The sequence below is a fragment of the Ammospiza caudacuta genome, chromosome 2 (genome assembly GCF_027887145.1).
Source record: "Ammospiza caudacuta isolate bAmmCau1 chromosome 2, bAmmCau1.pri, whole genome shotgun sequence".
Classification (NCBI taxonomy): domain Eukaryota; kingdom Metazoa; phylum Chordata; class Aves; order Passeriformes; family Passerellidae; genus Ammospiza; species Ammospiza caudacuta.
Window position 1 is genome coordinate 59886110 of NC_080594.1, and position 14143 is coordinate 59900252.

Genomic DNA, 14143 nt, shown 5'->3' on the forward strand with positions numbered 1-14143 from the left:
TATGTTAGTAAATGTTATTGAGATTATTATTTCCTAACATATATATTTAGGAAACATATATTAAGATTATATATATAAAATAATACAATGTATATTTTCAAACAGGAAACCACAGATAAAAATATTTACTTACGTATGCACATATTTATATACATGCATAGATTTATCTATATAAAGAATGTGATTTTATTCCCCAGCATAATGTTAAAGACTAAAATCACATTCCTTTCTGCTCTGGATAATCACTTGTCACTTTAATCCTGGTGTCAGGTAAAAGTCTTCAATTATTGATTGTTGTTCTTTGCCAGATAAGAGTATTGTATATATTAATGGCAGGAATAATCTTACGGATTATATGAACCCTCTCTTGGTAAGCATAGGATTACTCTGTACAGGCAACTCTTTAGTAATTTATCTTGGCTAAATTTGAGTGTCACTGAAATTGATTTTCTACCCTTTTCTCATGGGCTGTCATTCACTGTTAGTGTTCAGTGTACCTTCCAAACTGTTTCTTCTAATGTTCAGTCTAAATATTCTTTTTCTGATGCCATGGGCTCACATACTTCCCACCTTACCCAAGGTCCCTTTTGATGGACACCCACTAGACATCTAATTACCCTGGATTCTCCTAGCAGTCAGTGGAGACAGCTCCAGAGCATGCAGAGCTTGTAGGTGAATGTTCCTACTCTGTTTGAGCAATGTTACGGCAACACTTCTAATTCAGGTACCTCACTGGGGTTGAGCTGAATTTGGATTTTGAAATACTACCCCTCCCCTTTAAATAGTCACAGATGATTATCTTGTGATTTAATGCCTCAACCTGAGGACACTCACAAACAAACACATACTATGACTGAAACTCCTGCTTTTTCCAACATCAATGTTTGCGGCATTTTTCTGGGCTATTTGCTGTTCTCCAATATATTTCTAGTACCACAATGTTCTAAAATTATTACAATTCACAGGGCATATCAGCAACACCAGCTCCATAAATGTCACCAAACATTAAAAATGTTGCTTTGCATCCATTTTATATTCCAAAATCAGGTCTAATTTTGTGTTTGCTAAGCATGTGAACTAAGCAAACACTTCCGGAACTACTAAGCCTGCATGTTATTTCCTGGACCTGTGTGATTGACGCATCACCTCTCACCTTCATGTCAATGAATTTCATTTGTATCCCATTCACTTCCTCCTTTATGCACCATGAAAAAAGTGCCATCTCCTGCAGCCCACGCCAAGAGGGAGTAGTTAGGAGTCCTCTCACCAAGGATTCCCTTTGACCATCCTCGCTAGGCTGCTGAGGAGGCACCTGTCAATTGGAGAGCAAGTGTTCTGCATGTTACTGAGCTCAATTTAGCATGAGTGCTGACCAGGGCTTGTCTTTTGCTTCCCACAGATGGTTTCAAAGAGACAACTGGGAAACACAGGGCAGGGGGTGTTTGCTGCAGGAAGCAATCCCCTCACTTACAATGTCACCACATTTTGTCTCACAGGACAGACACACTGACATACTGCCCTTTATTCAAGTAGGATGGGCTCCATCAGCACAGTCTGAGGTGTGTTTTGACACTATTTCTGCCTTTCCTCATGTGTTATCTAAGAATTCATTCAGCACTGAGATGTGGCAAGTAACCCCAGTGGGTTTTAAACTCTCATCAGTGCTCCCATGCTGAAACTACTAATAAAGATATTAAGACTGAGGAGGAATAAAGCACTTTCCAATCAATAGCAGCATGCATTTTTGTTAATGGCCTATTTAAAATAGGGAACTTTCTGATTTCTTATGAACAACAATTAAGATGCCTTAATAACAGATTAAAGTGGAAATGAGGTAATGTAGCTTGAACCTAAAACCTGCTGTGAAATATTGCAGGACTGGCTTTTAAGCTAAGACACAAAGCTCCATCAGATATAATGTCAGCATCTTTCAAAAAATATTGGCAGCATGAGGAGTAACCTTCTTCTTGATAAGGACTCAACAGTGTTACCAACTAAAGGTAAACAAAATCCTAAGTCTCCATAAGGCCACACCTTAGCACATACCTCATCTTTTTGTCTTCTAAGCCTACAAATATTTACACATTTAATGCTAAGTTTTTAGGGGTTTGGTGACCAAACGTTAATCAAAGGGACTATTCACATGACTGAAGTTAAGCCTCTGACTTTGTGTTTGAACTGTCAGGACTTGGCACATCTTTTGTTCTACTGAAAGTGATAAAGACAAATTTTTTTCTTGTGCTTGACTTAGAAATCCTAAACCTGTTTCCAACTGAATTTTGTCACAAGGGCATTTTTAATATAACTTTCAAGGCTTGTCAGTGTATGTGTGCAGAAGCAAAAGTGACATGTACAGTATTTAAAATGCAGAGAAAATCAGAGACAAGATGCTTGAAAAATCACAATATAGGGAAACAAAGACCTCACAGATACAGAAGAATTAAATTTACTGCTATTGTGAATGAGTTTGTAAGTCCTTTAGCAGAGAAACAGTGCAGTATATATAACTTGTATTATTGAAGTTATCAGGAAACTTACCAAGAGACTACTGATAAAAATTGTGTTTACTTCTGCTGTGCTCATGACCAGTCTGTGCTTACTTTCAGTAAGCAGTTCAGTTATATTACAACTAATGCATATAAAAAACAAAGCCAAAGTTTGCTCAAGTACTGTCCCATAGTAAATTCTGGATTTCTGCAAACAAACGCTTGCTTCCACAGCATATGTTTTAAATGGCCAGAAATTCTGTTGACACAGCCAAAAGGGAGACGAAAACTAGATACAGAAGCTTCAGACAATTAAATGAGTTTAAGAAGAATTTCTCTGTACCCTCCACAATCAGGAGATCCTATCTGCCTCCAGTTACTGTGTGATAATATGACAAAAATTGTGTGGCTGTACTAAATACTAACTAACTATACATTCTACTTTTCCAAAGAATTCAGCATCGAAGAAACCCATCTCTTCAGGGGAAAAACAGAATTTAATTCTAGGCTGAGATTTTAAAGATTTGTGCCTTATCACAACAGACACATTCACTCATGACCATTCAAGAAAACCACACATAAATCACAGAACTTTTAGACATCACAAAATTCCCAGTGTAGTGAGGGAACACAAAGTACGTTCTCAAACAAAGCATTTTCCTAAATGCTTTTCTCTATCAAGTTTAGGATCAGCCAGAAGAAAACAATTCCACACAATCTTTGTAACTGAGAACTACAAACCAAGAGTTCACATTTTCTGCATTCTTAAACAGTCCTATGCAATTTTTTATGATTAATTCATAAAACCTAATCTAAAAAAATGGTTGACCCATTACTTTGCTCATTGATTTACCAGACAAAAAAAAAAGGGGGGGGGGGGAGGCTCTATTTAACTGTATGACCATTTTCCATTGATTTGATCATCTATTTTATTTAATCTTCAGCTTAATTATATATACCATTTGGCTGACTAATCAAAGATCAAACAGTTAGCAATCTAAGACCTGTACTCTACAAACACTTAATTAAATAAATGATCTCACACTACAGTGGTACTGCATTCATTACAGTTGCATGTTGAGGTATTGGGGAAATATTTTCCATAATTTGGCACTTCTATAAGATGCAAATTCATCAGTTGACTACAAATTCGAGAGAAAATGGAGGAATAAAGGAGAGCAAGATGAATACAGTGATAAAATCATGGTGATCTTTTGGCTGTTAATTCATTAGTCATGGGCTGGTGCAGGGTTTACTTTTAACCTTTGCTCCCACAATACGGTTAATATAGTCCTGTATGTAGTCTACACACCTATAAAATTTAAAGTGATGATAAGCTTCTAAACATCTTTCATTAAATCTGAATTTGAATACAATCCCCATTAAAAAGACTGCCTACTTGGCCACATTCCCCAAGTGCAAGTATAATGAATATTTTAAAACAACTTTTCCAGATGATCTAGAAAGATATGATTTTGTGTATATTGGCATTGGAATACACCTTACTAGTCTAAAGAGAACTGACTTTTTTTCCAAGACTGCTAGATTGCAGTCTTGAATTGTTAATTTCTGCAAGCATTTATTTAATAAAAACTTGTGAGAAAACTTCCCTTTCCCAAATGTTCAACATTATTTAATAAGAATTAAAATAAGGGATGAAAAATGTCTCAGTAGGCGTTTTGGAATCAGCAAACTCAATCAACCAACTAACCAGCCAACTAAAAACAAAACAAGAAAGGAGGATCAAGACTTGACTTGAACTTTCCAAGAAAATGCAGAAGCAGAATTACCATTTTTTCAGGGCTGAAAGGTGAGAATTTTCTTATGACTATTTCTCTTAGAAGGAAGAAAAAAATGCATACACCTTTGCAAATCAACTGAGAGACTACAGTCAGCAATATTAATGAAGAGAGAAGCTTTCTGTCTAAACCAACAATGGCAGATTCATGGAAAAAAATTCTTTTCATTAAATTTTTAAAAAAATATTTATGAAGCAGTCACACAGGATTTAAAGCATGCATCAGACTGATATGTCATAATTCTGACTGTTTTGAGTCAAAACCCCATAGTATTCCTGCTTGTTGGCTTTATAATTACTTGGTACAAAGACATAAACTACTGCACATGCTAGGATGAATGCACACAACTGTGTCAAATAGTGAAGGAGCCAAAGAAAGAAAATATTAAAATACTGCTTCTTTTGGTATCCTTGGAGAACCTGTGGTGGTAACAAGGCTTGTTGTTTCCTGTCTGAAGAAATATTACATATACAGGAGACAGATTTCTAAATATTTACACTGTGAAGATCTTGTTCTCTTGCACTAGCCCGAATGATAAGATTTTAAAGTTGAAATAAGGGTTATTATGGACACTCACTCTCCCATCAAGCTCATCTGTGCTTGTTCATTTGGGAAGCACGTATGTAAGAGATGCAATCCAAAGGGATTCCTCTATCCTGGCAACTCGCCAGCACTCTTTGGTCTGCAGCTGAGGTAATGATGGGACTGCAGGACTGGCTGCCTTGTAGTCATGAGCACTGATCACGGTCAACAAGCTGCTGAATCCATCCAGTGATGACACAAGTAACTCTGGTTCCAGCTGGCTGATCAATACAGTTAATTAAAAAATAGCAGGTAGACCTGTTTGGAATAACTACTGGGTAATTTCACTTACTTTCCACACATGGTCGGTTGTGTGGTGGCTGAATTTTGAAATACCTGATGTTTTGTAAATTAGGCATATGATGAAATTTCTTTTCTCACCTTAAACAATGAAAGAACACAATCCATAACAATTATAAATTTCAGTTTTTAATTTTAATTTCATATAGGTTAGTGGACATGAAAAGGAATTAAAATTGTTAATCTGAGAATCCAATTTTTATGCTTAGACTAATGCTTACAAAAAAATGAAAGAAAGAGAATTAAGCTTATACCTGAAGAAAATAGGTAGGGAAAGAAAAAGGGTGTAACATGAAAATGTTCATGTTTACAAACAGCATTAAAAAATTACTTTCAAATGTGCCACTTCCAATGAGCTTTGTCTAGTATACACCATTATTTTGATTGTTAACAAATCAGTGACCACATTATGCAGATAAGTTAACACTGTAATCTAAATTTCATTTTTTCTTCAGTTTCTCTTTATAAGAAGAGAACAATATGGACCCAATTAATAAAACCCCCATTTCACACACTGTACTATGAAGCAGCACAACTACTCAAATTAAATATAAGTTAATTAGCATAAGCAAAGCAAACATTTAATTACTAACAGTACTGCTCTTTTAATTCTTTTTCAGCCTTGTTGATATTGATTAGGTACATACAAACTTTACAGCTCAATCCTTTTTAGGTTGCTTTTGCACAAATTTTTAAGTCTAGAAACCAACTCATCTGTATTCATAGCCTCTGTGCTTTAAAAGTAGTTGGACTTTGTTCAAACATTCAAAAAATCATCTTTGAGCTGCGAATTATTACAGAAGACTTAATTCCTCAAAGGAAATTGTTCTGGGAAAGTCATAAGCAGACAGAAGAGGGATTTTTAATGGCAGTTGACTTGCAGTGTGGAGCTCTCATCTCAAAAATGTTTACATGTGTGAGTATCTAAAGACAATCTAAGATTTTAGTGTTGAACAAAGGATCAAGATGTAGACGGGTTGTGGGCACCTTTGTGATGCTGTCCTGAAATCTGTGAAGGTTACACGTAGGCAGCTCACTTTCAGGTAGTATGGTCTTTAAGTATAGGTTTCTGTCTGATTGTCAGTTTTTTAAAAATAATATTGGCTTGCCCTCAGGAAAAGAAGAATCTTATTTAACTATGTGTCAATTGTTCTTTAGTTTCTGTATAAAGGCAGTACAGCCATGGAAGGAGCAAGAATTGCAAGTCTACCTGTCAGGTACCTGGAGACCTGAGCTGAATGCCTGCATTCCAGATGAAAGGAATTAAAGTGCAAAAGGCAGGGTTTTCTCAAAAGCCATCCCTATCCCCACACCAAATGGGAGCTAGATAAGCAAGGTTAGCAGAGAGAGACAAGATGGAAGTCTGAAACTCAGGAACAGGCAGCAAAAGCTCTCACTGTGTGTGACCTTGAATCCTTATTCTTTTCACAAAATGGAGCAAGAAAAGCAGCTTTTTAGTTCCTCAGTGATTAAATGCCACACACTAAACATGGGAGACTCAAATCTCCTCTCTGCCTAAAGGAACTAACATTTACATCTCCCATAAGAACTCTCTAATGACTCAGCTATATGATATAATACCTTGGACTCTCACAACTTTTTTCCCCATTAAAGCTCTACCACTCTTCCTTATGTGCTTAAATATTCACTGCAGCAAGAGCCAAGCCCTGTTTTTTCTCCATGCCCTGTTGATTGCCCTGACCTGTGGGCTCCACAGTCAGGTTACAACACAAGCCTGAGCCCTTCAAGTCCTGCAAACACTTCACCAGTGCTTCCAGGCAAGCCCCACCAATCTCAAAGCAGTGATTTGAGACATCTCCTGCCTGCTCATGGATGTCTCTGTTTGAAGACAAAGCCATGCTACCAGGGAGAAAGAGGGCAGAGGGTGTGAACCTGTCCCCGTGTCTGTAGGAATGCAGGACACCTATCGAGCTCTGAAAGGCTGGCGGGAGAGGGTTCTGCTGCCAGGAGAGGGAGAGCAGTGCGGGGATCCATTGGGCTGGATCCATTGATCATGGTGGGGCCATGAGATACCTGCCAGGCAGCTCTGTGCAAGCCAACAGGCACAAGAGCACAAAGGAAAACCTCAGAGCAGATATGGGTGCATCGAGCGTCTCTGGAGATCAGGTGCTTGCTGCCCACCGAAGGGGAGAAGGTAGCTCCCTTTGGGATGGGACGGGAGCAGCCTCGCCGTGGTGGGCGTGCTGAGCTTTGCCGCCTGGCTCTGGCGATGCCGGCACTGGAACAGTGAAGGAAGGTCGGCTGATTTCACCTCGATTCCATTTAATATGTTGTGGGGTTTTTTTGGTTTTGTTGTTGGTTTTTTTTTTCTTTTTTTTTTCTTTTTTTTTTAATCAGCGCTTCGGTACGGTTCTACTGGAGCTTTCACGAGAAGCTCCTCCACACGTACACACAAACGCGCATTGACACACCGCATGTGGATGCGGATGAACGATTCCACCTGACCTCCGGGCATCCCTGCCCCGGCACCGGCGGTGCCCAGGGCGCCTGCGGTGCGGGCGGCGACCCCCGCCGGGGCTCGGGGCCGGGATGGAGCGGGGCACCGCGGCTGGGATGGAGCGGGGCACCGCGGCGAGCCGCCCGCCCCGAGCACAAAGGGAAAGGCGGCCCCGAGCAAGGGGGATGCGCGCACTCCGCTTTCCTCCCCGTGCGCGGGGGAAGGAGCGGGAAGGAATATTCTGGACGGAGGGAGGGGAGGAAGGAGAGAAGGTGATGAATAACTTGAATAAATCTGCAGCGGAGCTGAGGAGAGGGGGAGGGAGGCGGCGGCGGCAGGTCATGTGAGGCACAGTCATGCTGCGGGCAGAGAGGGGGCACCTGGCGGGTACACGATGCAGCCGGCGATGGGAGGGGAGCGGGCTATCTACCGCCCGCCATGGCCGTGGCCGCAGCCTCGCCCCCTCCTCAGCCGGGACACCCCCACCCGCCCGCGGCGGGCTCGGCGCCGCTCGGCCATTTCCGCCACGCGAGCCGAGCCCTATTTCCGCCGGCCCCGGCCAGACAGGCTTTATGTCTGCCGGCGGGCCGCGCGTGCGCGGCGACCGCCGCCATCTTACGTTGTCTCTCGCCCGCCCTCCCCTTTGGCGAGCTCTCCCCTCCTCCCCCCCGCGGCGCCTCCTCCAGCGCTCCGTGAGGAGACGGGGCAGGCACGGGGAGGGAGAGACCCGCGGCGGCGGGGAAGCCGGGAGTAGACCCTGAGGGAAGAAAGGACGGGGCGGACGCACACGCGGGAGGAGGAGGAGGAGGACGGATTCCAGGCGCGGTTCTGCGGAGGACGAGCGGGTGCCGCCTGTTATAAAGGGGGAGGAGGCGGCGGAGGGGGAAGGAAGAGCGTGCGGAGTGGAGCCTCCTCCAGAGACAGCCAGACACAGGGAGGAGAGGCTGCCTGGCTGGCTCCCCCTTCCTCCCTCCCTCCCTCCCTCCCTCTCTCTCTCCTTTTCATGGACTCTTTTGTCGGGTTGCTGCTGCTGCTTTTCTTCCGTCCTTATTCCGTCTCTCTGATACCCAAAATGATTCAGCTCCATGGCTGCCACTGACGGGGATGTCCCTGCCCGGCTCAGCCTGCCGCTGCCGCCCTGCTGTGCGCCAGTCCTGTACGTATCCGCGCCTTCCTCCTCCTCCTACTACTAAGAGCGGTGATGGCGAGGGGCGCCGGCCGCCTCGCCGGGCTGCCCTGCGGGCCCGCCGGCTACCCTCGCTCCGCCGAGGCGGGGAGGGAGGGAGGGAGGGCGGTGCTGCCGGCTGCCGGCGAGCCGCGGCGCCCGGCGGAGCCTCCGCGGGGAGGAGGAAGGGGCTCGCCCCCGGGTCGGCCGGCTGGCTGCCCTCCCGGGTGAGGCGCAGTCGGGGGGCTGGGGAAGGGGGGGGCGGCCGAGCAGGGAGGTGGTGGTAGAAATCAAAGGGAGGCGGGGGGAGGGTGGTAGGGAGAAAGAAAGTGAATGGCGGAGGATTGAAAGTGTCACATTCAGAGGCGGCGGAGGACCGGTGCTCGCCCCCTCCCTGTCTCGGAGGGGAGGAGGAGGGGAGGGGAGAGGGGTGGTGGTGAGCGGCGGTGCCGAGCCGCCTCAGCCCGTGCGCTGCGGGAGTCGGGCGGGTTGTGCGTGCTGGTGTCTGCCCTGCCCTGAGCACACAGCTAACTGTGTGTGTGTGTGTATGTGTGTCTGTCTGTCTCTTTCCATACCGGGGGATTGCACTCTTAAAATACACTCGATACAATGCACCAGCCTGACTCAGCCGCAGACATTAGTGCTAGGAAGATGGCGCACCCGGCGATGTTTCCTAGAAGGGGCAGCAGCAGTAGCAGCGGCAGCAGCTGCGTTACTGCTCCCACTGCACCAGGTACTGGCGTTGGGAGCGCTGCCCTCTCCGCCGAGGATTATCAGCCGCCTTTGCTGGTCCAGCCGCCGCCTCCATCTCCTGCAGCAGCTTCAACAGCGGGTCCACAGCCGACACCCCCTCATCCACAAAGCTTGAACCTCCTCTCGCAGTCTCAGCTCCAGCCACAGCCCCTTGCACAGACTGGAGCTCAAATGAAAAAGAAAAGTGGCTTTCAAATTACCAGTGTCACCCCTGCTCAAATATCAGCTAGTATGAGCTCTAATAACAGCATAGCTGAGGATACAGAGAGCTATGATGACCTGGATGAGTCTCACACTGAAGACCTGTCATCTTCAGAAATCTTGGATGTGTCTTTATCCAGAGCCACTGATATGGGAGAACCTGAGAGGAGTTCCTCTGAAGAGACTCTAAATAACTTCCAAGAGGCAGAGACTCCTGGGGCTGTTTCTCCTAACCAGCCTCACCTTCCTCAGCAGCATGGTCCTCTGCCTCATCACCCACAGCAGAGTGTTGTGATCAATGGAAGTGTTCATCCCCATCACGTTCATCATCACCACCATCTTCACCACCACCATCATGGACACCATCATCCATCCCATCCTGGGGTGGGTAGTGCCCCAGTTTCTGGAGGACCACCGCCCAGTCCATCGTTTAGAAAACTATCAACAACTGGAAGCTCTGACAATGTTATATCAACTGCACCAGTTTCTGCTGCATCATCCACTGGTTCCCCGGCATCTGCCGTGTCTAATATCCGCACTACAAGTAGTCCTGGCAATTTAGGTATAAGTTCTGCTGCTGGAACTAGTACCTTAAGTAATATTGGTGCTGGTAGTTCTAGTGTGGCAAGCAATGTGCTTGGTACTATAAATTTAAGCAACATCATGAGTACTGGTAATGTAAATGCTTTGTCTGGAACTAGCAGCAATGCTAATGTGAATATCTTGAGTGGTGTTGGCAATGGTACGAGTGCTTCCTCTAGTGTCATTAACAATGTTACTAATCCAACTGCAGGAATGGCAGTGGGATCAAGCCAGCAGCAACCTGCATCTGGCACGTCAAGGTTTAGGGTTGTAAAATTAGATTCTAGTTCTGAACCTTTCAAAAAAGGTAGATGGACTTGCACTGAATTCTATGATAAAGAAAACACTGTTGCAGTTTCGGAGGGAGTAGCAGTAAACAAAGCAGTAGAGACGATAAAACAAAACCCGCTTGAAGTGACTTCTGAAAGGGAGAGCACCAGTGGGAGTTCTGTTAGCAGCAATGTAAGCACACTGAGTCACTATACAGAAAGTGTGGGAAGTGGAGAAATGGGAGCACCTACTGTGGTACAGCAGCAAGCATTTCAAGGTGTGGGTCCGCAGCAGATGGATTTTAGCAGTGCTGCTCCTCCAGCAATTCCAGCATCTAGTATACCACAGAGTGTTTCTCAATCACAGCTTGCACAAGTCCAGCTGCATTCTCAAGAAGTAAACTATCCACAGCAGAAGCCAGGGGTCCCACCTCCTGCACAGGCCAGTCTAACCACTGTTACTGGGGTTCAGCCAGCCCCAGTTAATATACTAGGTGTATCCCCATCTCTGGGCCACCAGCAACCTGCCCTTCAGAGTATGGCTCCACAGCAGCTGCCGTATTCGCAGCCGGCACAGCCCGTGCAGACTTTGCCAGTGGTGCAGCAGCAGTTGCAGTACGGACAGCAGCAGCAGCAGCCAGTTCCTACGCAGATGGCCGCGGGTCACGTTAAGGCGGTGAACCAAAACTCTGTCACAGGGGCTATGCCAGACTACATTCAACATCAGCAGATCCTTCAGACTCCAGCCCCTGCCATGCAGCCAAGTTCTACAGGAGTAGGAGCTGGGCAACCGGTTCCTGTTGCCCAGGCACAGGGCATGCAGCCTTCAGTGCAAGCACATCCAGCTGCTGCCCCGGCTCAGCCTGTTGCACATGCTCCAGCAGCAATACCAGGTGTAGCTGCCAGTGGTCAAATGCTAAATGTTGGCCAGCAAGGAAGTGTAGCTGCTGTGGTGCAACCACCATCTGCTGCAAACCAAATTCCACCTCCAGTTATGCCATCAACGGCTGCTCCTCCATCTTCCCAGGTAGTGCAGCCTGTGCAGACAGGAATAATGCAGCAAGGATTACAGGCTAGTGCCACAGGCCTTCCTCAACAAATGGTCATTGCTCAGCAAAACACCTTGTTACCTGTACAGCCACAGGCACAAGGAGTGGAATCTGTAGTCCAAGGGATGACTGGCCAGCAGCTGCCTGCGGTAAGCCCTATACCTTCTGCTAGTACTGTTCCTGCACCAAGTCAAGCTGGTTCAGCTGTGCCTCCTGGCATACCTTCTGCTTCCGTAGGTTTGGGACAGCCACAGAATATAGCACAGGCTTCGGCTGTGCAGAATGGCAGCTTGGCTCAGAGCGTTAGTCAGCCTCCCTTGATATCAACAAGTATAGGTATGCCAGTGGCACAGAGTGTGCCACAGCAGATGCCATTAAGCTCTACCCAGTTCCCTGCACAATCACTAGCTCAGTCCATTGTAAGCCAAATGGAAGACGGCAGGCGCCCTACAGAACCTTCCTTGGCGGGTTTACCTCAAGCTGCCGGCGTCGAGAGCGGTGGTGGAGCATCGGCCGCTTCAGATGGCGCTAGCAGCAACGTGCCGTCCTCGGCCTCCCTCTTCCCGCTGAAGGTGCTGCCCTTGACAACGCCTCTTGTAGATGGTGAGGATGAGAGGTAAGACTGCCTGTAACTTTATTAAAAGATGGGCTCTCTGATAGTTTGATTTGCACTAACTTGCAGGTCTTGTTACAGCCATTCTGTGAATTGAAGCAGTGTGATGTTTCTGTCTAATTAAAATACTATTTCTCAGGTCTCAGCACATGCAGCTATTGTATTAAAGAACTTGTTTTCCACTTGAGGGGGTGGGTTGTATTGATTATGCTTTGAAACTACTGTGTGGGTAAATTGTGCTTAACAGTCTGTTCAGTGTGTATATTCCCACTGTGTTGAGGAAGACAAGAATACTGTAGAGTGTGGATATACTAGTGGTGATTGCAGTTTAGATTATTTATTATATGGAAATAATTAATATTTATTCTTAGGTATATTTTTTTTCACAAGCCTGGACTTCATCCTGCTTTAGTTTGTCTTTTTAAAATATTGACTTTACTAAGGTTGAACCAGTTGCGATTCTGTGGTGTATTCCAAACCTCTTTGACAGCCAAGAGATGCTTTAGGCAAATGAGTATGGTGGGATAAGGGATGTTCAGCAACATTGTTGTGGCTCTTTGAATTGAACCTGGGTACTTTTGGTCTTGATGGTGTTGCTTCAAAGCGTTAATGCATGGTGAGATCTGCTCAGGCCTGCCAAAGGGTGGTGAACCTTTGCATCTGCTGCACCAATTCTGTGCAGTTGGAGTAAGAAAACTGCATTTTTTTTCCCATTTTCACCAGTTCAAACTAAATGTATTCTCCTTTTCAAGTAAATGACCACTGCCTAGTCTTAATAGTATGTGCGTGTGAACATTCTCCTTTCTTTGACATTGTGTGCAGAGAAGTTGAGACCATTGTGTGTGCAGGCTGAATTGATTGAAACATCAATTTTAAAGTGTCATGGTTTGATATTAATTATGTGTGGAGAGTCCTCCATGTGTTGAGGACCTCTTGTGATATGGGTTTCTGAGTGGCCAGGAAAACTGGTGCTTCTTCCAAAGAACTTCTTGTCTAAGAAGCTACATTAATGAAGAAGTAACTTTTAAGATAAATAACCCTCCTTGGGAATGTGGAGCACGACAGAAAACACTAGAAAAACTGAGACTAGGGTGAGGAGACAAAATAAGGCACTAAACACAAAGTGGGAAAAATGCTGTAGCAATGGGAGGTGAAGCACTTTTTAAATACCTTCTTGGTGCCATAACTTTAAATCAGGAGTAATACCAGTGGCCAGACTTTATTAATTTTATTTTTTTTAATAAAATGGGTTGCTGGGAGAGGCTGGATTCTTTTCTTAATATTGAAAATCCTAACTCTATCAGCAGTCTCTGATTGTGTCGATCATAAGGTGTTGACGGCCGTAGTGGCTTTCATCACATCTTCCTAAGATGCCAGAGAACTGTAATGAGTAGCAGCTTGTCTTCCAGGAGTGCTAGAAGACAAGTTCCAACACTGTTGCATTCTGATTATGTTTTTTTAGTCAATAAGTACATGAAGGTGATAGAAGACAGATTGGGTTGTTAAAGCCAACAGTGTCACCATTATGCTGTTAGCAGTTTTTCAGAAATATTTTTTGGTTTTCTTTCATTTGAATTTTGTAAACTGAGACCCTAATCCTTCTATTCATGAGTCCCACTGGCGTTTTGTGGTGTTGTTTGTTTTTGTTGTAGTGTGGTTGTTGTTTTTGGGTTTTGTTTTCTTTTATCAACCAAAAAATCCCCCTAAGCCTTCAGGGGATCCTAGCCAAGTAGAAAAATCATAAACCTAAAGATAGGGTTTTGGAGAATGACATCTAGAATATGTCTGTACCTTGATTTTAACAGCATATGTTAACAGTTTGACATGATTGGTAGTTTTTCCAGAATGTTTAAATCCCTCAGGGTAACAATAGCCAGAAATACCTT

General features: G+C 44.8%; 1 protein-coding gene across 2 annotated transcripts in view; it reads left to right on the forward strand.

Moving 5' to 3' along the window:
- The first annotated feature begins 8418 nt into the window (after nucleotides 1–8418).
- TSC22D1 (TSC22 domain family member 1) overlaps nucleotides 8419–14143 on the forward strand; it is a 90581-nt gene continuing 84856 nt past the window's right edge. Inside the window, exons 1-2 of one of the 2 annotated variants that reach the window (XM_058825198.1) lie at nucleotides 8419–8781; nucleotides 9409–12260. In XM_058825198.1, coding sequence (XP_058681181.1) covers nucleotides 9442–12260 — 2819 coding nt within the window. In that variant the 5' untranslated portion in view covers nucleotides 8419–8781; nucleotides 9409–9441. Of the gene's footprint in view, nucleotides 8782–9399; nucleotides 12261–14143 lie in introns of those variants that run through there. The other variant, XM_058825197.1, reaches the window with a different exon arrangement.